Here is a 24,068-nt window from a genome sequence, read left to right as displayed (position 1 = left end):
AGATTTTCTCTGGCGAGCGAGAACAATATATTGCTCTTGATAGCATTCTTTCTTGAGATCCCCCTCTTCAGGCTGAGGTCCTCCTCTTTGAGTTGTTCCGCAAGGTAGCGTTTTTGGACCGACATTGGGGGGGGGGGGGGGAAGAGAGTTCACTGGGGTAGAAAATATCACAATTTTGGATGGGGGATTATCTAAGAGGGTGGTGAACAGCTGTCTTGAAGACCTGGAGGGAAGAGTGAGATTGAAGACAATGTGGAAGTTTGTTCATAGGAACATACGGGCAAAGGTGAGCAGTGATTCTGGATTTTGGAGTTTCAGTAGAAGGGGGTTGAAGGTTGAACACGTGCTCCCAGCAGATACATAGGGAGGGGTTGGGGGGTTTGGGGGTTGGGGCGGCAAAGTATGGGAAAAGCAGAGGGTGCAAGACCGGAAAGGAGATGGTAGAAGACAGAGAGACCACCAACCTGTCTGGGATGTGAAAGTGATCTGCTCATAGACTCAGCTTCATTGCAGGAGATTCAAATGATCTTGAGAGCCTTCGTTTCCATGGTGTCAAGCTGAGAAAGACGTGAGGCAGGGATACCAGCACAAAGGGGAGAGGATTACTCCATCAAGCTGTGAATTAAAGCCTTGTAGGTGCATAATATTTCAGGTATACCAAGGAACGAGTTTGTACAATGGAGGATGCCCATTCGGCGACTGGCTTTGGAGGCCATCTTAGTAATGTGGTTTGCCCAAGAAACACCATGGCTGATAGTGAGACCGAGGAGTTTGAGTGACAAACTCTTTCAAGAGGCTTGGTAAGAAAGTTGATGGGAGGGTTTACCAGATCGTTTTCTGGCACTTGAGATGACTCTCTGAGAATAGCCAGTCGGAAAGTTCACAGGTTGAGTCAGTCGTTGGTCAGCTGTTTGGCTTTTGAACTTCCCAATCTGTGAGGTGTGAACCGTTTGATTGTGGCGCAACCTACTTGTAGTCATGGTAGGATAGTGAGAGTTAGAGTATAAAGATCTATTCTAAAGATGAATTCCATATTTCTATTCGTAGATTTTCCACAGCATAGACTCAAAGTAGGGAATCCCCTTAAATTCAGTCAAAATGGAGAAACCAGAGCTCTCAGCTGTGATAAAGTACTTGCACAAGAAAGGTTTGCCTCTCAAGGAAGTACGTATGGATATGGTTGGGACATTAGGGGATGATGCTTCTTGATGTTCCTCCTTGATAGTAAAGAGTTCAAGCATGACAGAACAAGCACCAAAGATGAACACAGATCAGCAGATCATCATGTCGGGGAGGCAACACAAGAAATGGTGGACCAGGTGCATGAAGAGGTAATGAAAGACAGACGAGCAACGATCAGACACGCAGTTGAGACATTGGGTGTCAGTTTTGGTTCAGTTAAAACAATCTTCACGGACAAAATTGACATGGCAAAGGCGTCAGTGTGGTGGGTTCCCCGAATGCTCACTGTTGACCAGAAAATACCTCGTCTGGACAGTTTCCGTGAGCTGTTGGAGCGTTTTCATGCTGATCCGAATGGCTTCCTCCAGCGGATTGCCACAGAAGGAGACATGAGTTCACCACTTTGATCCTGAGACCAAGCAACAGAGTATGCAGCGGAAACACATGGTCTGCACCCCCCCCCCTCAAATGTTCATAAGGATATCATCAGCTGGAAAAGTCATGGCCACTCTGTTTTGGGATTGTTATTGTTTTGGGATTGTTATTGTTTTGGGATTGTTATTGTTTTGGGATTGTTATTGTTTTGGGATTGATTGTTTTAGCACCGGTTATGTGATGCAATTAAGCAAAAGAGGTGAGGGCAACTGACCCGATGTGTGCTGCTTCTCTGCGACAACGTCTCTTTACACACGCTCCTACTTCCGGTGGCTACTTCTGCTAACTGTGGGTATGAACTTCTGCCACACCCACCCTACTCACCAGATATACCTGGTCCAACTTATATTTGTTCCCTCTCCTGAAAGAAGCTCTGCTGGGGAACAAATATGAGAACGACATTGCTGTGATGGCAGCCGCAGAGAGCAAGGAGTTCTACAGAATGGGCATAGCCAAGCTAGAGGACCGATGGATGAAGTGTATTGCCAGGAATGGAGATTATGTTGAGAAATAAAGTGAAATAAAGTGATATTATCGTGTTTTCCTTGTGAGGTCACAAACAAACTGATCACCCCTCGCACCGCTCAGTCTGTGATGCAAGAAGTGCAGTCTGCGCCAACCTGTTTTGGTATTATCCACAGAGATAAGTTATTTCTGAGAGTCCCAGAGCTCATAACTGTGTAAAGGTCCTTTACTCGAAGGGTCATGGGGCTGGTACAGCTGATTCCCATCTTGTTCCACTGGAGACAATCAATACAAGGCTCTCTATGTTATTTGTATTTCTTGGCAGGAGGCGGAGGCCTCAGGTCTGCTTCTCATCAACCATAGGCAGATTAGTGGACTCTCAATTTTCTAATCCTCACTTCTGGCCTTACTCCCTCCAACCTCCTTTTCTCCATCCTCCTCTAACCTGTCTGTGTTAGAAACGCTCAAGCGGAATCCCACTTAGTCACCCACCACCAGCTGAACACTCACCTCCATTTCTTTATCCTTCCATTCCTTGTCTGTGAACCAACTCCCTGTGTCTGTTGTTTTGTGGCCCTCCCTTGGTGCTCTTAAGAGTTCTGCTATCATCACTTCATGCTTTCTTCTCTACCACCACAACTCTTTTCCACTCTCACTGACCCTCGCACACCATTTTCCTTTACACCACTCATATGTGATATTTTTGGCTCCATGTTCCCCTTCCATCCTTTTCCAATCAATGAACCTGCTCTCTGTCATTTATCTCCTGTATGAACCTAGATTTCTGGATAAATAAAGAAAGCATTACTCTATCCTCTCCATCCATCATGCGTATGGAACATGTATGTTGCCTCACGAATAAACAATAACAAATAGTTGCAAGGATTTCTAAAGTTAAATTACAAATGACTTTGTTTTCACATTTAAATCAGCAAAGTCAAATAGCTCTGGTACATCAACACATTGTGAGAAAATTATGAATTGAATTAAAGACAAAGGCATGAACATGAATAATAAATAATAAATAAGAAAATGTATTTATAAAGGGCAGAAAATTGAAAATTATGAAGATTTAAGACAAGACAGTAGATAGAGTAAGAGCAGAGGGCGGAAGAAGAAAGAGGAAATGGATTAATGATAAAGATAGTAGCAATCTTACCTTTGGGCCCAGGAAAGCCTGGTATTCCACTGGGACCTGGAGGAGAAGCGGGTATCAGTAATTATTCAGGGCAGCACCCAAAGAGGTCCATATATGTTTATGTTTGCACATGAGTGTTTATTATGACAACGGTTGTTATTAAAAAGACAAATAATGTATCAAACAAGAGGAATAGAAAATAAAAACAGGAAGAGGAAGAAGTGATGTTTACCTGTTAGCCCAATCTCCCCTTTATTCCCTTGGAGTCCTGGAAAGCCAATGTCTCCTCTAAACTCCAGCTCATTGTAGTCAAAATCATACTGCAAATAAATCAAACGATAAACATGATGAAAACAAGCTTAACACATTGCAAAATGTTCAACAGACTCAGCTGATTGATAGTTACAAATTCATCTTCATCAAAGTAAATTCAACTGGACAAAATTCCGACTATTTTTCCGACTGTTTTACAACAGCAAAATTTCCGACTATTTTTGACGAACATATCACACGATCGTATTTTATATTGAGAAGCTGCAAGTTCTCATTGGGTGAAGAAGAAGAAACACTCGCCTGGCCTTCCCAGGCCATATCAATCATTCTGTCTGCGATTTTCAGGTTTATTTTCTTTAAAAATCGTTTTCTGTGCAGTCATTGCACCGATTGACAGGAAATTTTCACCATAGGTGCGCATGGGCATGTATAATCTTTTAAGGATAATTATGACGTCACGGGTCACGTGGTAGGCCGCCATATATATATATATATAAAACACTGTGTGTGTGTGTGTGTGTGTGTGTGTGTGTGTGTGTGTGTGTGAGTGTGATGTTACCGATAGACTCCTAAACGGAGAGGCTTACGTGCTTGATATTTGGCATAGACATGCCCATTGAGCCTGGGACGAACATGGCCGAACTCAAAATATTTGACGATCCATATTTTTAGCCGCGTCGCAGACGCTGCTCATAGAGTGCCCTCTGCTGTTGTTGTTGTTCTTCTTCTTGTTCTTCTTCTTCTTGTTGTTGTTGTTCTTGCAGAGAAGACAAAACCTCAAAGCTCCACCCATTCTGGGAACCATAGCTCCACCCATTGTGGGAGAGGCTTCATATAAACAAATATCCACCATTTTATTAACTCGCATAGCTTTGAGGCCTGTTTTGTAGGCCCGTGGTTTTGTAGGCCCGTGGTGTCTTTCTCTCTCACACAGTTTTATTTCAAATCAAATTCGATATATCATTTCATTTTTCACAGTCGCTAACATAGTTTTAGACTCGGTTGAAAAAAAACGTGAAGAAAATCCGATGAAAGTTGCCCTTTATAGAACGAAATAAATTCTCAAAGGCCTGTAACTTCAAGTCCATTGAGATTTTTTTTTTTTTATCGCGGCATGGTCAGTCATACACCGCCCGAAATAACAGACAGGAAAATGCCGAGATATATTAAAAATTCGTCCATTTGATAACAATCGTCACGATGAAATATTTAATTTATACGTCGTCACAATAATGTGGAGAGAGGAGCATAGCTTCGTTCACGTGTCGCTACACACGAGAAATTGCCGAGATATATTTTTTTACAATCACGGCATGGTCAGTCATACACCGCCTGAAATAACAGACGGGAAAATGCCGAGATATATTAAAAATTCGTCCATTTGATAACAATCGTCTCGATGAAATATTTAATTTATACGTCGTCACAATAATGTGGAGAGAGGAGCATAGCTTCGTTCACATGTCGCCACATACGGGAAATTGCCGATATATATATTTTTTAAATCGCGGCATGGTCAGTCATACACCGCCTGAAATAACAGACGGGAAAATGCCGAGATATATTAAAAATTCGTCGCCACACACGGGAAATTGTCGAGATATATTTTCACTTTGCACAAAAATAACATCAAGTAATCGAATCAATAGGAATGTCCTGTGCCTATAACATCGACGTTATAGGCACAGCTGCATCTAGGCATTGTGTAACATCGACGTGGCTTTTGTTTTGATTAAAACTTTTTGTACTTGTTTATTCATATTTACCTCAGCGCATTTCAGCGCATTTCAGCGCACGGAATCAACGGAATCAGAGCAGGTGGGCGCTGATTCGCTCAGAGCGATCACGTGATGACGCTATGACGCTATGAACGCTATGACAAAAAAAATCGCTATGACGCTATGAAACGCTATGAACGCTATGACGCTATGATGCTATGAAAAAAAAAATCGCTCGCTTTACCAAGGGGCTTGCTCTCCCCCCGTTCCCCTCCCCTCCCCTTTCCCCTCCCCTCCCCTGCCCGGCAATGCCGGGTACTTCTGCTAGTCTTGTATAAACCGAAAAACTGTGCATCTCTATATCTCCAAAAGCGCTGCGTAGAAAAGATTGCGACATATCTCATTGTAAAGAACACCCCATGCAGAATAAGCCTTGTGAATGATGGTCATAGGTGCCTCCTATGACACTCTTCGATGTTGTGACGTCGACCGATATGACTCCGCGCACATTATTACATCATTATACATATTTGAACCAGGTTTGATTTAAATCCCTTCAGCTGGTCTCAAGTATCACATTTCTACCTGCCATGACCTCTGACCTTTGACCTCTTGATGCCAAAATGTAATCAGTTCATCTTTGCCTCATCATATATATTTATACCAAGTTTGGTGAAAATCCCATCACTGGTTCACAAGTTATCACCGCGGCTATGTTTTCTGATGTCGGATCCAGTGCTATCTTATGTATTTGTCTGCATGTTTGTGAGGCATCTGTGTTGCAGCTCCTACACGAGTCTTAGAACCTTTAAGAAATAAACAAGACCGATAGTCTAACAACGACACAGCTGGGCTTTGATCTACTGAGTGGAGGATCTGCTGTCACTGTCATGTGACCAGTTCCTCAGCTCTGATTGGTGGACGTTTGTAAGAGAAATACATGCATAAATATATATACACCGGACGGACAGACAAACACTGTTCTAGATGGCATTGCCCAATGGGCTACGCCGTAGAAATATTGCATGCCGAATCATGTGACCAATGACATCATCAATTTTTTTCTCGACCTATTTATCCCAAGCTTTCTACTTGTCGAGTTATGACGTCATAATGAAGGCACCTATAACATCATCATTAACATATGTTATTTCACATGGGGAGTACTTTACAATGAGCCACCTCTCAATTTTTCCCATGGAGCGGTTTCGGAGATAGAGAGGTGCAAATTGTTTCGTTGTTTTCCAAGATGGCGCCCGCACCACGTGCCCTATGACGTCATAATTAGCATTAAAAATTATATTGAGGGAGGTTCTTCTAAGGTGAAAATTTAATGTCAATCGGATCAACGGTTGCAGGGAAAACGAATTTTAAAAGGAATAAACCCGCAAAATGCCAGTAGATCGGACATACATACATACATACATACATACATACATACATACATACATACATACATACACCGCACGGACAGACAAACGCTGTTCCAGCTGGCATTGGCCTATGGGCTACACTGTAAAAATAAGAAGTTTTTTTAAAGGTAGTCCATGAATACAACTCTATGGATCATTTAAATTAGAGAACGTGATCATAATCATATTCTCACCTTTACAAACCTTGCTCACATCCATCAGTCTCATTCTGAAATGATGTGAATTTCTAAGTTGTTAATTCTTTTGGGAAGAAGACCTGTTCACTTTTACTTCGAGCAGAGCTAAGTCTCACAAGGATGCTCAACTTTTCACATTATCTTGCCGGAGCAATCTACGTTATGAATTCTTATTGAGGAATATTGTGGACAACATTCCCAAATAATCCTGCACATGAACCCGATCTCAAAGCGAGTCAAATATTTGACCTCACAAACAATCAAACCTTCATATCTACCCGTTATTTTTTGCCTTACTTCATGGTGACATTCATGATAAATTTACAACCACCACAAACGATAAATCCGAGAGTTATCACTACAATAACGTGAACAAGAGGTAATTATAACCTTTAACCCCATTTACGCACTCACCATGGAATATTTCCTGCCCCAAACTCACCTGTGCTGGAGGCCCTGGCATACCTTGCTCTCCCTTTCCACCCTGCAAATGTGAGACGCCAGATCAGACACAACTCTTTTTTTTTTCTTTTTTTCTTTTTTTTTTTTTCTTTTTTTTTTGTTGTTTTTTTTGTATACAAGATCGAGGCTCTTGAAAGAGCGAACATTAATCACACAGAAAGACAAACCGACACATAAAACATATAATATCGGGAGCGGTAGACAAGATGGGGAGAGAGGGGGAAGGACACAAACACAACATTTGAGAGCAGGGACCGAGAGACATGGAGACATCGAGAGATCTGAGAGAGGGCGAGGGCTTTGGGGGGGGGGGGCATGGGAAGGGGGCGGTGGGAGAGGTATAAAACATATGGACACTGCCAGGACTTCCAGGAAAGAAGTTGGAATTTCAAACAAGGTGGATCTGGGGTGAATTAGCGGGGGTAGAAAAGATCAAGGTTTTGGATGGGGGAAGATAAGAGATGGTGGTGAACAGCTGTTTTAAAGACCTGGAGGGAGGAGTGGGATTGAAGGGAGTGAGGGAGTTTGTTCCAGAGGCGGGAGAAAAGAGGAATGAAAGAGTGAAGGTGAGCAGAGAGCCGAGATTTCGGCAGTTTAACCATCAGAGGGTTGCTGGCAGATCTTGTGCGACCTGTAGGAATATTTGGGGGACAGAGCACAGAGAGAGCTGGGGGTGCAAGGCCGGAGAGGAGTCGGTAGAAGACAGAAAGACCACCTACCTGCCTGCGGTGAGTGAGTGAAAGGCCCTCAGAGATAGCTTCATCGCGGGAGATTCCAATAATTCAGAAAGCTTTGGTTTCAACAGCGTGAAGCCGAGCTAGGTGTGAGGCAGGAGCACCGGCCCATAGGGGAGAACAGTATTCCATTGAGCTGCGGATGAAAGCCTTGTATGTGGTGAGGAGCTCAGGTGTGCCGAGGAAGGACTTCGCACGACGGAGGATGCCCAGTCGGCGACTGGCTTTGGAGGCCAGCTTGGAAATGTGGTTTTCCCAAGAAAGATCATGGCAGATAGTGAGACCCAAAATCTTGAGCGACAGAACTTCTTGGAGAGGATTGTTGAGAAAGTAGATGGGAGGGTTGTCCAGTCGATCTTTTCGGAGAGACATAGTAAGAGTGTGAGATTTGTCAGGATTGAAAGACATGTTCCACTTGTTTGACCAGTCTGTGATTTTTTCCAGGTCTTCAGAGAGTGAGGAGGCAGCAGACTGCCGATCTGAGGGAAGAGGAATGGAGCGGCAGAGAGTGGAGTCATCAGCAAAGAGATAGAGAGGATTTTCGAGAGAGTCAGAGAGATCATTGATGAAGACCAGAAAAAGCACGGGGCCCAGAACACTGCCTTGGGGAACTCCAGCCTGAACAGGAAGAGGAGATGAGAGAAACCCATTCAGGGCCACACGTTGACGACGACTAGAGAGGAAGTCCGCCAGCCATGCGTGGAGATTTCCATGGATACCAAAGGAGGAGAGTTTGGTGAGCAGAGCGGGGTGCCAGACCGTGTCGAAGGCACGTGATATGTCGAGGGAGACAGCTCTAATTTCCTGTTTGGCATTGAGGACCTCCATCCATTGTTGAGACAGCAGAAGCAGCATGTCCAGAGTAGAGTGACCTGGTCTGAAACCAAATTGATGATCAGAGATCAAGCCATTGGAGAAGAGGAAAGATTTCATATCCGAAGCAATGATGGATTCCATGACTTTGCTGATAATTGGGAGAAGGCTGATTGGTCTGTAGTTGCTAGGATCTGTTTTTGCACCTTTTTTGTGCAAAGCGGTGATGTTGGCTGATTTCCAAGCAGATGGCAGTTGACCTTGAGCAAAAGAGAGGGTGAAGAGAACAGAGAGAGGGTGAGATAGAGCAGCAGAGCAGGATTTTGGGACCCGTGGGCTGATGCCGTCGGGTCCAGTTGCAGAATCAGAGTCGAGGGTTGACAGAAACTTTTCCACCTTGTCAGGAGGAAAGGACACGGAGTCCAGGAGCAGCAGGGTACTACTGGGTATGGTGGGTACAGAGAGGGATGGGTTTGGGACACAAGATTTAGAGGCAAACACAGAGTTGAGGCATTCAGCTTTTTCACGTGCGGAGTCAGCTGTGTAGCCGTTTGAGGTAAGGGAGGGGATGGAGGGGGAACAAACACCAGAAACAGATTTGACCAGACACCACCAGGATTTGGAAGAGGGAGACAGATAAGAGAGTTCGGTCTTGAGAACGGAGAGATATTGTTTCCTGGCTCTCCTGAGGGTGGACACACACTTGTTTCGGGCTTTGTGAAAGGAAATGAGATTTCCTTCCGTTGGATTTGCTTTCCAGGAGACGAAGGCAAGTTGTTTCTGGGCAACAGCCTCACCACAAGATTCCGTGTACCATGGACGGGAGGAAGGGTATGACAACTGAAGACGAGATGGGATAAATCTGTGCATGAGTAGACATACAAATAAACTAACATACAAACATAAACTAAACATACAAATAATATTGTAGACGAGGAGAAAGTAACACTGCAGGGATGACATTCCCATTCAAACAACAAAACACAACACACACGTCACATCAAATGGCAATGCGTGAACTGTGAAAGAGGAAGACGGCAACTGACAATGCATATGATAACAACAACCCTTTCATTGGCATCCAGACTAGAAACTGAAAAATTAAATGAGGTCCAAAGCTAAAATCTCGACATTCAATAACACGTCTGCCAAATAGTGTGCGTAGGTGGAAATAAAACTAGAAAGTATCTGAAAGTTCAAAGCCCGCCCGAGTCCGTTTGTATTCAGACGTCTTCTTCTTCCGTTTGCTCAAAATAACAAAAACAGTTAAAAAAAAAATACAAATTTAAAATTGATAAACTTATGCAGCCTCGACCTTTGAGCTTTAGATCTAAAAAAATAATCAGCTTCTAGCTTTTGATTGGTGAACCAATTATGTGACCCAATATGTAAATTTTTGAAATTCTGGATCAATTGGATGAAATTGGAAATGGACATTGGATGAAATTGGAATATGGAATTCTGCAACTGGACCTGATGGCATCAGCCCACGGGTCCTAAAATCCTGTTCTTCCGCTCTTTCACTCCCTCTCTCTGTTCTCTTCACCCTCTCTTTTGCTCAAGGTCATCTTCCATCTGCTTGGAAATCTGCCAACATCACCGCTTTGCACAAAAAAGGTGCAAAAACAGATCCCAGCAACTACAGACCAATCAGCCTTCTCCCAATCATCAGCAAAGTCATGGAATCCATCATTGCTTCAGATATAAAATCTTTCCTCTTCTCCAATGGCTTGATCTCTGATCATCAATTTGGTTTCAGACCTGGACACTCTACTCTGGACATGCTGCTTCTGCTTTCTCAACAATGGATGGAGGTCCTCAATGCCAAACAGGAAATTAGAGCAGTCTCCCTTGACATATCACGTGCCTTCGATACGGTCTGGCACCCCGCTCTGCTCACCAAACTCTCCTCTTTTGGTATCCATGGAAATCTCCACGCATGGCTGGCGGACTTCCTCTCTAGTCGTAGTCAACGTGTGGCCCTGAATGGGTTTCTCTCATCTCCTCTTCCTGTTCAGGCTGGAGTTCCACAAGGCAGTGTTCTAGGCCCTGTGCTTTTTCTGGTCTTCATCAATGATCTCTCTGACTCTCTTGAAAATCCTCTGTATCTCTTTGCTGATGACTCTACTCTCTGTCGCTCCATTCTTCATCCCTCAGATCGGCAGTCTGCTGCCTCCTCACTCTCTGCAGACCTGGACAAAATCACAGACTGGGCAAACAAGTGTAACATGTCTTTCAATCCTGACAAATCTCACACTCTTACGATGTCTCTCCGAAAAGACCGACTGGACAACCCTCCCATCCACTTTCTGAATAATCCTCTCCAAGAAGTTCTGTCACTCAAGCTTTTGGGTCTCTCTATCTGCCATGATCTTTCCTGGGAAAACCACATTTCAAATCTGGCCTCCAAAGCCAGTCGCCGACTGGGCATCCTCCGTCGTGCGAAGTCCTTCCTTGGCACACCTGAGCTCCTCACCACATACAAGGCTTTCATCCGCAGCTCAATGGAATACTGCTCTCCCCTCTGGGCTGGTGCTCCTGCCTCACACCTAGCTCGTCTTCACGCTGTTGAAACCAAGGCTCTGCTCTGCCATTCTGAAAAGCATTCAGAATCATTGGAATGTCCCGTGATGAAGCTAACTCCAAGGGCCTCTCACTCACTCACCGCAGGCAGGTTGGTGGTCTTTCTGTCTTCTACCGACTCCTCTCCGGCCTTGCCCCCCCCCCCCCCCCAGCTCTCTCTGGGCTCTGTCCCCCAAATATTCCTACAGGTCGCACAAGATCTGCCTGCAACCCTCTTATGGTTAAACTGCCAAAATCAAGACTCTCTGCTCACCTTCACTCCTCCATTCCTCTTTTTCCCACATCTGGAACAAACTCCCTCACTCTCTTCAATCCCACTCCTCCCTCCAGGTCTTTAAAACAGCTGTTCACCACCATCTCTTATCTTCCCCAAGGGAAAACCTTGATCTTTTCTTCCCCTGTTAATTCACCCCAAACGCTCGTCTTTCAAATTCCTTTTTCTTTCCTGAAATCCCTTGTAGTGTTCATTTGTTTATTCCATGTACCCAGCCCTCTCTCTTGCACAGATTTCCTGATGTCCCTGTTACCTACTGTTGTTGTGCCTCCCTCCCGCCTCCCCGCCCCCCCCCCCTTGTCTCCCACTCGCTTTATTATATGTTCTATGCGTTAGCTCTTATACAAGCCTCGACTTGGTATACAAAAAAATTGTATATTATTGATAAATGTTGGAGCTTGTGGGCAAGGCCAATCAATCCTCACATTTGATCTCCTCCATACAGTATTATTTAATAAATAACCTGAAGCCAATTCTCACCAACAGTTGTTTCACTTTGGGCTAAAAGTTTTGCTCACTGGGCATTAACACACAATGCGCTACTTCTAAAGGTACAGTGGAATATTTAATATCCACCAGGAATGTTCGTAGTAGGGAAAGCTAGTCTGTTGTCCCCTCCAAATGAATGCATACAATGCATCAATGCCTTTTAAGTACTGGGATGATAGTTTAGCGAGTCCAGGAATCAAACTCATACCAAACAGGGAAAAAGTGAGCATGCTCCCATCATATAAATGAATACATGGATTGGTACTGAGAGGCTGGGAGGGTGTACGAGTATTTACCTGCAATCAAAAGAGGTAAAGAGGTGTCTCTTACCTTGAGTCCAACTACTCCCTTTCGACCTGATTCACCAGGTGCCCCTTGTATACCCTGCATAACATCATAAGGTAAGATGGACCAAATCCGAAGGTAAGTAGTATACTGGAATAGCAAGGTACACTTCCAAATTCAGGAAAAGGACAATCCCAGCTTTTTAGGAAGTTTACAAAGTTGTCTTGAAACCCATAGCAAAGGCACATTTTGGCCTTCCACATGCAATGTTAACAGAGAAACAAAATCAGATTAAATTGTATTATTATATTATTTCATTTGTTCATATCCATACATCAAACCCAGCAGACCCTCCTCTTCCATGCTTGCCAGGTTTACCCTGCAGGAGCACGCACGCACATTGGATCAAGTCAATACATACGTTTACTGATCGTAAACACCACTACATGAAAGAATTAAACAAAAACAAATAAACTGTTAAATTTAAATTAAAAGAGAAACCAAATATGGTGATAGTTTACTGTGGAACATCTATTCTCAAATATTCTGAAAATACACGTAGACACAGCTGCGTACACCATTAGAGGGAAATTTCTCAGTTAAAAGCGTAAAAGTTTTCACTGAGTATTAGGAACATCGCAGAACACTCATTGATAAACTCAGGCCACCTGTTACATGTTTAGCCACCTTTTCATGAAGAAAGAGATGAGCACAAACAATAACAAACATTACAATCCCTGACCCTAACTGAGTTGACTTCAAACATCTGAGGCCTCAAGTCCAACCTGAGAGATCTCTTAATCCAGGCCGCTGCTGATAAAGCAGACGTCATCTGTTTAACAGAATCCTCAATATCTTCAAGTGTTCCTCCATTCTGTCCCTCAACCCTGCTGTTGGTGTGTTTCAATCCCTCCTCATCTCTTTCGACTGTTCTTTTTGTTCTGCCATGTCCAGGCTACTCCACGAGCCTAAGCCAAGAGCCTGTGTTATAGCTACTCCACGAGCCTACGCTGCAAGCCTACGCCGCGAGTCTGTGTTATAGCAACTCCATGAGCCTACACCACAAACCTGTTATAGCTACTCCACGAGCCTGCGTTATAGCTTCTCCACGAGCCTGCGTTATAGCTACTCCACGAGCCTGCGTTATAGCTACTCCACGAGCCTGCGTTATAGCTAATCAACGAGCCTGTGTTATAGCTACTCCACGAGCCTGTGTTATAGCTACTCCACAAGCCTGCGTTATAGCTACCCCACAAGCCTGTGTTATAGCTACTCCACGAGCCTATGTTATAGCTACTCCACGATCCTACGCCGCAAACCTGTTATAGCTACTACACGAATCTGTTATAGCTACTCCACGAGCCTGTGTTATAGCTAATCAACGAGCCTGTGTTATAGCTACTCCACGAGCCTGTGTTATAGCTACTCCACAAGCCTGCGTTATAGCTACCCCACAAGCCTGTGTTATAGCTACTCCACGAGCCTATGTTATAGCTACTCCACGATCCTACGCCGCAAACCTGTTATAGCTACTCCACGAATCTGTTATAGCTACTCCACGAGCCAACGTTATAGCTACTCCACAAGCCTGCGTTATAGCTACTCCACGAATCTGTTATAGCTACTCCACGATCCTACGCCGCAAACCTGTTATAGCTACTCCACGAATCTGTTATAGCTACTCCACGAGCCAACGTTATAGCTACTCCACAAGCCAGCGTTATAGCTACTCCACAAGCCTGCGTTATAGCTACTCCACAAGCCTGCGTTATAGCTACTACACGAATCTGTTATAGCTACTCCACGAGCCAACGTTATAGCTACTCCACAAGCCTGCGTTATAGCTACTCCACAAGCCTGCGTTATAGCTACTCCACGAGCCTGTGTTATAGCTACTACACGAATCTGTTATAGCTACTCCACAAGCCTGCGTTACAGCTACTCCACGAGCCTGTGTTATAGCTACTACACGAATCTGTTATAGCTACTCCACAAGCCTGCGTTACAGCTACTCCACGAGCCTGTGTTATAGCTACTACACGAATCTGTTATAGCTACTCCACGAACCTGTTATAGCTACTCCACGAGCCAACGTTATAGCTACTCCACAAGCCAGCGTTATAGCTACTCCACAAGCCTGCGTTATAGCTACTCCACGAGCCTGTGTTATAGCTACTCCACGAGCCTGTGTTATAGCTACTACACGAATCTGTTATAGCTACTCCACGAGCCTGCGTTACAGCTACTCCACGAGCCTGTGTTATAGCTACTACACGAATCTGTTATAGCTACTACACGAATCTGTTATAGCTACTCCACGAACCTGTTATAGCTACTCCACGAGCCAACGTTATAGCTACTCCACAAGCCAGCGTTATAGCTACTCCACAAGCCTGCGTTATAGCTACTCCACGAGCCTGTGTTATAGCTACTACACGAATCTGTTATAGCTACTACACGAATCTGTTATAGCTACTCCACGAGCCTGTGTTATCGCTACTCCACGAGCCTGTGTTATCGCTACTCCACGAGCCTGTGTTATCGCTACTCCACGAGCCTGTGTTATAGCTACTCCACGAGCCTGTGTTATAGCTACTCCACGAGCCTGTGTTATATCTACTCCACGAGCCTGTGTTATAGCTACTCCACGAGCCTATGTTATATCTACTCCACGAGCCTGTGTTATCGCTACTCCACGAGCCTGTGTTATAGCTACTCCACGAGCCTGTGTTATATCTACTCCACGAGCCTGTGTTATCGCTACTCCACGAGCCTGTGTTATAGCTACTCCACGAGCCTGTGTTATATCTACTCCACGAGCCTGTGTTATCGCTACTCCACGAGCCTGTGTTATAGCTACTCCACGAGCCTGTGTTATAGCTACTCCACGAGCCTGCGTTATAGCTACTCCACGAGCCTGTGTTATCGCTACTCCACGATCCTACGCCGCAAACCTGTTATAGCTACTACACGAATCTGTTATAGCTACTCCACGATCCTACGCCGCAAACCTGTTATAGCTACTCCACGAATCTGTTATAGCTACTCCACGATCCTACGCCGCAAACCTGTTATAGCTACTCCACGAATCTGTTATAGCTACTCCACGAGCCAACGTTATAGCTACTCCACAAGCCAGCGTTATAGCTACTCCACAAGCCTGCGTTATAGCTACTCCACAAGCCTGCGTTATAGCTACTACACGAATCTGTTATAGCTACTCCACGAGCCAACGTTATAGCTACTCCACAAGCCTGCGTTATAGCTACTCCACAAGCCTGCGTTATAGCTACTCCACGAGCCTGTGTTATAGCTACTACACGAATCTGTTATAGCTACTCCACAAGCCTGCGTTACAGCTACTCCACGAGCCTGTGTTATAGCTACTACACGAATCTGTTATAGCTACTCCACGAACCTGTTATAGCTACTCCACGAGCCAACGTTATAGCTACTCCACAAGCCAGCGTTATAGCTACTCCACAAGCCTGCGTTATAGCTACTCCACGAGCCTGTGTTATAGCTACTCCACGAGCCTGTGTTATAGCTACTACACGAATCTGTTATAGCTACTCCACGAGCCTGCGTTACAGCTACTCCACGAGCCTGTGTTATAGCTACTACACGAATCTGTTATAGCTACTACACGAATCTGTTATAGCTACTCCACGAACCTGTTATAGCTACTCCACGAGCCAACGTTATAGCTACTCCACAAGCCAGCGTTATAGCTACTCCACAAGCCTGCGTTATAGCTACTCCACGAGCCTGTGTTATAGCTACTACACGAATCTGTTATAGCTACTACACGAATCTGTTATAGCTACTCCACGAGCCTGTGTTATCGCTACTCCACGAGCCTGTGTTATCGCTACTCCACGAGCCTGTGTTATCGCTACTCCACGAGCCTGTGTTATAGCTACTCCACGAGCCTGTGTTATAGCTACTCCACGAGCCTGTGTTATATCTACTCCACGAGCCTGTGTTATAGCTACTCCACGAGCCTATGTTATATCTACTCCACGAGCCTGTGTTATCGCTACTCCACGAGCCTGTGTTATAGCTACTCCACGAGCCTGTGTTATATCTACTCCACGAGCCTGTGTTATCGCTACTCCACGAGCCTGTGTTATAGCTACTCCACGAGCCTGTGTTATATCTACTCCACGAGCCTGTGTTATCGCTACTCCACGAGCCTGTGTTATAGCTACTCCACGAGCCTGTGTTATAGCTACTCCACGAGCCTGTGTTATAGCTACTCCACGAGCCTGTGTTATAGCTACTCCACGAGCCTGCGTTATAGCTACTCCACGAGCCTGTGTTATCGCTACTCCACGAGCCTCGATATTGTATTTATTTTAGCACTCATTTTGTCATGTTCGGGGAGACGGAGTTTAAAAAGTGGAAATGATGAAACAAGGAAAATCCAATAACAGAGATTCACTTTTATGTGACAATTGTTTAAAAATTTCACTTTTAGATGAATTCTTTCAATTTCATTACTTTTCACTCAGTATATATTTTTCAAAATTTCAGTTAAATCTTTTCACTTTTAAATAAATTTCAAACTTTAAATTTTACATCTTTGTTTAAAAAAACAAATGCACCACTACATAGGAAATGCAGACACAACGTTATTTGTTTGTGTGAATATGACCATTTTTCCTGGTAGTTTGGCAAACATCGTCACCAGCCCTGACCACAAGCCAAAATTCCCATGGGAGCCCAAAGTCGCACAACCGCATTACTGTGCAGTCTGGATCAGGGCAGGATCCTTGCTAAATATCATGGAGATCGAGCCACAAAGCATTCACTTCACTCTTCGGTTTGTTGGACGTCACCCATGATGAAGAAGCATCAAATTTCAGCCATGTCTTGCTGCAACGAGTGAACTCACGGTATCATGTGTGGGTTGGAATACAGTTTGTGAAATAGTAGTCCAAGGGTTAATACTGATGGAATATGCAGCTGGATTGAGTTAAACCCAAAGATGTGGAATTTTGATGGTTTGTCAAACTTTTGATTATCAGTAAAGGTTGGGGGTGGGGGGGGCACATGATCACCTGGCTACATGTGATCATGTGATTGGGTGATCACATGACAAGTTCCGTCTTGTGATAAACTGAGATGGAAGCTTTGGATTGTTGCATTTCCATGTCCAGGTGGTTGGTTTTAAACAGTTAATATGGCTTGTTGAGATGCGGACAAATGCAGCTATGGGTCTGGCTGGTAGATACCGGCTACACATGTCATGCTGGAGCTTGAATTATTGGAATGATTTAATATCATGATGGATCATGATGAATTTCAGGTTCAAGTGAAGACTCACGTTTAGAGTCAAATAATTAATTAATTCGATGATCTATCTCCTGAAATCTATCTCCAACAGCCTGGTGTTGGCTTAGCGGTTAGGGTGCCGGCTTGGGATCCTAGGATCCAGGGTTCGAATCCCGGTCGATCGCTGAATTAACGCCAGGGGGGTTGACTCAGCCTGTCATCCTTCCGAGGTCGGCAAATTGAGTACCAGCTTGCTGGGATGAATGATCACGGTGAGTACCCCAATTTAGAATAGGTACACCGTATCCCTGCGCATCGTAAGAGGCGACCAAGGGTTGGCGTCAGGAAGGGCATCCGGCCATAAAAACATTGCCTCAAACAGGGAACCATGATTGTCATGGGGCCCGCAAGGCTAACCCCCGCTCCAGCGGGGAAAATGGCCTTAAAACGATCATTCATTCATTCATTATTATCTCCTGAAATATCGCACATTCTCACACTCTTTCCATGAAAGGACGGTCTGACAAATCCTGACGTCTATCTGTTCAACAATCCTCTTGAAGAAGTTCAGCCACTCAAACTTTTGTTTTTCAGTATCAGCCACGATTTTCATGGGTAAACCACAAGTCAAAGTTGACCTCCAAAGTCAGTCACCGACTGGGCATCCTCCATCATGCAATGTCTTTCCTTGCCCCACCTGAACTCTTATCCAACTACTAGGCCTTCATCCGCAGCTTAATGGACTACTCCCCTCTGGGTTGGGGCCTGCCTCACATCTTGCTCAACTCTATACCATGGAAACCAAGGCCTTCAAGATTATCGGAATCTTCCACGATGAAGCTGCTTCTATGGGCCTATCACTTTAACATCATAGATAGGTTGATGGTCTCTTTCTCTTCTTTCAATTCCTTTCTGGTGCTGCACCCTCTGCTCTTTCCATGCTTTGTACCCCACAGATTTCTGCAGCTCCCACACAGCCCACCATCAACCGCCTTCTGGTGAAACTCCCAAAATTCAGGATCACTGCTCACCTCCACTTCCATTCCTATTTTTCCCACCTGTGGAACCAACTTCCAATCTCATTATTCCCTTCGGGTCTTCAAGACAGCTGTTCACACCATCTCAGATCATCCCTCATCCTTGACCTTTTTTTTTTTTACCCCCATGACCCTCCCTAAGCTCACCTCTTTTCAAATTACCATTTTTTCCTTCCTGAGAGTTTGTTTCTGCCTCCACCTGGTCCACTCCGTGTGTCCCTCCTTCTCTAGATCCCTTCATTCTTCTCTAGATCCCTTCATTCTTCTCTAGATCCCTTCATTCTTCTCTAGATCCCTCCATTCTTCTCTAGATCCCTTCATTATTCTCTAGATCACTTAATTCTTCTCTAGATCCCTTAATTCTTGTCTAGATCCCTTCATTCTTCTCTAGATACCTTAATTATTCTCTAGATCCCTTCATTCTTCTCTAGATCCCTTCATTCTTCTCTAGATCCCTTCATTCTTCTCTCGATCCCTTCATTCTTCTCTCGATCCCTTGTTTGTCCATCTCCCTCTATTTTGTCCCTCAATCCTGCTGTTGGTGTGTGTTCCCCCTTCTCTTTCTACTGTTCCTTTTGTTCTGTTATGTCCTGATCCATTATATGTTGTAGCTATTCCATGAACCTTCACTTTGTATACATTAAAAAAAATCCAGAAAGAACAGTAAATATCAGGTAGGCAAATATCAAATTGCAAATTCAGTGACTTTCCAAGTATTTTTTGTGGAGGCAGCCACGTGTCATGATTGTCTGTTCAATGAATGACATTACTCATGTTTATGGTTTCATGATCAGCGATGAAACAGATGTGATGCCACAAGTAAATGACTGCAAAACATCAGGGGCGGAGTGTATTTGGGAGGATGGGGGATTAGGGAGTTGGAGGGGGGAGAGGGTCGTAAGTGCAGGGGATCAGATTCACTTCGGTTACCTTTCCATCCAATTTAGAAGATGCAGAACACACATCTTAAATATGAAGTCACAATGTACCTTGAAGGAAATGTTTATCGTGAAGAGAGTGAAGAATAATGATTGGGTTTTGTATTTAATTGATATAACTAATGAAGTGATGTGGTCAGGCCTACCCTTTGTCCAAGCGGTCCAGGCTCACCCTTGGCCCCCGTCATTCCAGGCTCAGACATACCCTGCAAACCACAATAGACACACCTTTGTGCCACACCCACGAACACCCTCATACTCACAAACAATCAGCAATGAAACAAATTCAAGTTCCACAATTGCTTTAATCATACATATCAGTGTCGATGAGGAATTATATGAGACAATAATGAGGACGGCACTTGGTGGATGGAGCGCATACCTCCGCCAGGTTGAACAGGTTACGTTCTCAATCCACGGATCTAGGCCGGATCTGGATCCGGACATGAACCGAAATCTAATCGGCTTGTTCTTGTCACCGAACTCGTTTATCCACCTAGTTTTGTCACAATCCATCCACAACTTTTTGAAAAGTCGTGCGATTTAGCGTTTTTGGCCCTAACTCTCAAAGGTGAAGGATCATTTAATAAATTATAGTATCCGGATCCAGATTCTGATCTTCACCAAAATCTAACCAAATTGTACGTGTGATGAACCGAGACTGTCCACTAAGTTTCGTCTGAATCCGTCCATAACTTTGTCAGATATGATGCTCATAGATGGTGGCGGAAATACGAGGTAATTAAAAACAAAACTCAACTAGCACGCCACTCAGTAGTGCGCATACTCCCGCCGTGGGTTTAGTTGGAATAATACGTTTTGTTTAACATCCCCTCTCCCCAAAACAATAAATGAAAAAGAAAGTAGGCCCTAACTGTCAGAGAATTTATTTTGATATATCTCGGAATTGGAGGAGAAAAACATCATTTAAGAATAAGAATAAAAGCTTTAATGCAGTAAAACTGAAAAAAGAAGTCCCCAAAAAATTTACAAAATAAATTCCTGGATCGGGAATAATATCCTGAGCTTCACCAAAAACTAATCAATTCTTCCTTATCCCAAGGGCAATCATCCCACCAACTTTCATCCAAATCCGTTCAGAACTTTTCCAGATATCTTGTTCACAAACACACGAACACACACACACACACACACACACACACAAACGGACGGACACGATCGAATGCATTACACCCTGGCGGGAGTAATAAACCTGAAAATCGCAGAGCCAGAACCAGAATTATTTATTTGGTCTGGGAAGCCCATACGAGGTTTCTTCTTCTTCAGCTTCTCACAACCCTGGGTGAATGTGCGATCTTTTAAAAAAAAGTTGGAATTTGGCCAAATCTGTTTTATTCGTTTGTTAATATACCTCAGCCATTGCCAAATCTGGAACTAAGTCTTTATAAGTTCATCAAATACTGAGACCGCGAATGACATTCGCTGAGCTAAATGTTGATATCTCTTCTGAGGGGAAAAACAAAAACAAAAAAAACAGTTTTAAAGCATTATACGTATCAAACGATACATTTTATGAAACGGGTAAACCTAATACCCACTTTGGTGGTTTTAAAATTACAGAATATGTCTTTATTAGAAAAAGAAAAAAATGAACATTGAAGACGACGCTGCTAAAAAAAATACACCGCTCTAACGCATAACCACAAGTCTAAACTATATTTACAACAAATATGAAAACTATTTTCATATCACAATGTTAAATATAGAATATATAGAAGATAATGTTAAAAAAAAAATTAGCCCTATCTTCCAATGGTAAAAAAATCGTTCAAAAATTCCTGGATCGGGAATAATATCCTGAGCTTCACCAAAAACTAATCAATTCTTCCTTATCCCAAGGGCAATCATCCCACCAACTTTCATCCAAATCCGTTCAGAACTTTTCCAGATATTCTGTTCACAAACACACGAACACACACACACACACACACGGACACGATCGAATGCATTACTCCCTTGCGGCAGTAACAATCAAAACGAAGAATAAAAGAAAATTTTGAACATTGAAAAAATTTTCAGTTTACGAATTGATTCTTCATTGAAACAGGTCCAGCAAATAAAGTGTCGTGGTGATAGTCGGGGGTTTTGCTTCAGTTAAAATACCAACCGGTATTGAAACAAAAAAGTGCAAAACCACAAACTGCTGGAATTCTGACATCAGCATGCGGGAATTCAAAAGACAAGTACAAACTCCTCCAGCAAACACTTTTGAAGGAAAAGGGAAAACCCTCCAGGTACTCTCCTTAAGCATCTCAAACTCAATTGTCCCATTTGTCAACAGTTTGAATGACTTCTGGCAAATGTGCTTCGTAAAATTTCTCCCTTTTCCAAGAACTTCTGGAATTTTCAGAGAAATTAAATTACAAGAAAGCAATACTAAAACAAACATCTGTATACATTAAAATTCCATGTTCATGTCAATCTAAGCGTATTTATTCATCGATTACTTGCCCTTTACCTCTTGCACAACACATGTGTCATTCCTCTTTGTTCATGCGATGACCACATTCACTACACTAGGCTTTGCACAGTAGAGTAACATAGTGTAACTATTCTGAAAACCTACAACTTATTTGCTGCTTGATAAAGTAACAAGACTAAAGCATGAAGTCTCACCGGAATGCCGGCCTGGCCTCGAGGTCCAGGCATTCCTCGATCTCCGCTCTCCCCCTAGGAAAGGAGCACAGCAATTGCACGTGCCATGGTTTCAAAAACGTGCACGTACTGCTCATTCTAAGGCTCGAAGAACAAGTTATTAAAAAAAAAAAAAACTTGGGAAAGGTTGGGAAGAGAATGAGACATGGACGTGACTTAACTGCACATCATTCTCCAATATGTAGTTCGTTTAATTTGCTGGTCATTCATCATAAACATTCAAACCTTTGGGCCCTTGTAGGTTTCTTCATATTGTACGGGTGAGCGTTTGAGCTCTTCCAGGGAAGCAGGACGGCCAGGAGGTCCACGGAAACCTTTTTCTCCCTGAGAAAGAAACATAGAACCTCAGTGTGTTCTTTATAATGAGGAGCAGAAAGGTGAAAATATGACTAAGAGTCATGGACTAGTTCACTGTCTACTTTTATATCCACTAATTTAGGCTTGTCACAGTATACACTATGCACGCATGAAAAGCCTCCAGGAAGGTTTGAACAGTGACACATTTGTATTTATTGGAAGCAAAATATAAAATAACATATACGGATGAAATGTTGCCATATTCTTTCCTCACACCATTGATTCCAAATTTATAATATTGCACTCATATTCAGTCATATTTCAGTCATATCTGAAGACTTCTTGATTTGATTTTCAGAATTTTCATTGTGACAACACCAGTAAACTAGAATGACATTCGGTAGAGAGGAAACCTCCGCAAGGCTGAACAGTCTACGTTTTGTATCCCACTGATAGGCCGGATCTGGATTTGGACCTGAACCAAAATATAATCGGCTTGTTCATGTCGCCAAACCAACTCATCCACCAGTTTTGTCCAAATCCGTCCACAACCTTTTGACATGCTATATATATCGTTTTTGGCCCCATCACTCAATGGTGAAAAATCACTTGAAAAATTCTCTGATCCAGATTCGAATCTTCACAAATATTGAATCAATTCTTCCTTGTGACACACCCAACCTGTCCACCAAGTTTCCTCCAAATCCGTCCACAACTTTTTGAAATATCATGCTATATATAGTTTTTTGCCATATCTCTCAACGGTGAAAAATCACTTTAAAATTCTCCGATCCATATCCGGATCCGGATGTTCACCAAAATCTAATTATTTCGCGCTTGTCACATACCCAACCTCTCCACTAAATTTTGTCTAAATCCATCCACAACTTTTTGAGATATCCTGCTCACAGACAGACAGACAAACAGACAAACAGACAGGGGTAAAAACATAACCTCCACCCACCTTTGGTGGATTACGCTTTATGCCTTTAATTAATTAATAAAATTGAGTTTACTTTAAAATTAATTAATTAATCGTTCCTTAATGGAATTACCCTTTACAAGCCTATGATACCCGGAAGGCAAGTTGCATGTTCCAATGCAAAAAGACAGCCATCAGTATGACAGTAGCAGCACCCCAGCACCAGTGGTGTGTTTGCATCAAATAGTTCGGTTTTTTCCATTTTTGAAAAGATGTTATATATTTGTTAAAGTCTTTGCAAAATTAGGTAACAGTTGAAAGTTACCATCTATATATATAAACGCGAGTTGTCTGTGTGTGTCCAGTTTTTGTGTGTCCACGTTTTATTCAGAGATGGCTGAACGGATCTTCGTCAAACTTTAAGAGGTTCATCAGTGAGTGCCTGGGTGTGTTTTAGGCCC

General features: G+C 43.4%; 1 protein-coding gene across 1 annotated transcript in view; it reads right to left on the bottom strand.

Moving 5' to 3' along the window:
- LOC137435085 (uncharacterized) overlaps nucleotides 1–24,068 on the bottom strand; it is a 242,270-nt gene that overhangs the window by 95,336 nt on the left and 122,866 nt on the right. The window contains exons 13-20 of the mRNA XM_068128524.2: nucleotides 22,614–22,712; nucleotides 22,350–22,403; nucleotides 19,859–19,918; nucleotides 12,795–12,839; nucleotides 12,506–12,559; nucleotides 7,263–7,304; nucleotides 3,453–3,540; nucleotides 3,242–3,277 (exon numbers count right to left, since the gene is read on the bottom strand). Coding sequence (XP_067984625.2) covers nucleotides 3,242–3,277; nucleotides 3,453–3,540; nucleotides 7,263–7,304; nucleotides 12,506–12,559; nucleotides 12,795–12,839; nucleotides 19,859–19,918; nucleotides 22,350–22,403; nucleotides 22,614–22,712 — 478 coding nt within the window. The remainder of the gene's footprint in view (nucleotides 1–3,241; nucleotides 3,278–3,452; nucleotides 3,541–7,262; nucleotides 7,305–12,505; nucleotides 12,560–12,794; nucleotides 12,840–19,858; nucleotides 19,919–22,349; nucleotides 22,404–22,613; nucleotides 22,713–24,068) is intronic.

This window comes from Myxine glutinosa, chromosome 9, assembly GCF_964187855.1.
Source record: "Myxine glutinosa chromosome 9, kmMyxGlut1.1, whole genome shotgun sequence".
In the NCBI taxonomy this organism is placed as follows: Eukaryota; Metazoa; Chordata; class Myxini; order Myxiniformes; family Myxinidae; genus Myxine; species Myxine glutinosa.
The sequence above is the reverse complement of the archived record's forward strand: the minus strand, read 5'-3'. Positions and strand labels throughout refer to the sequence as shown.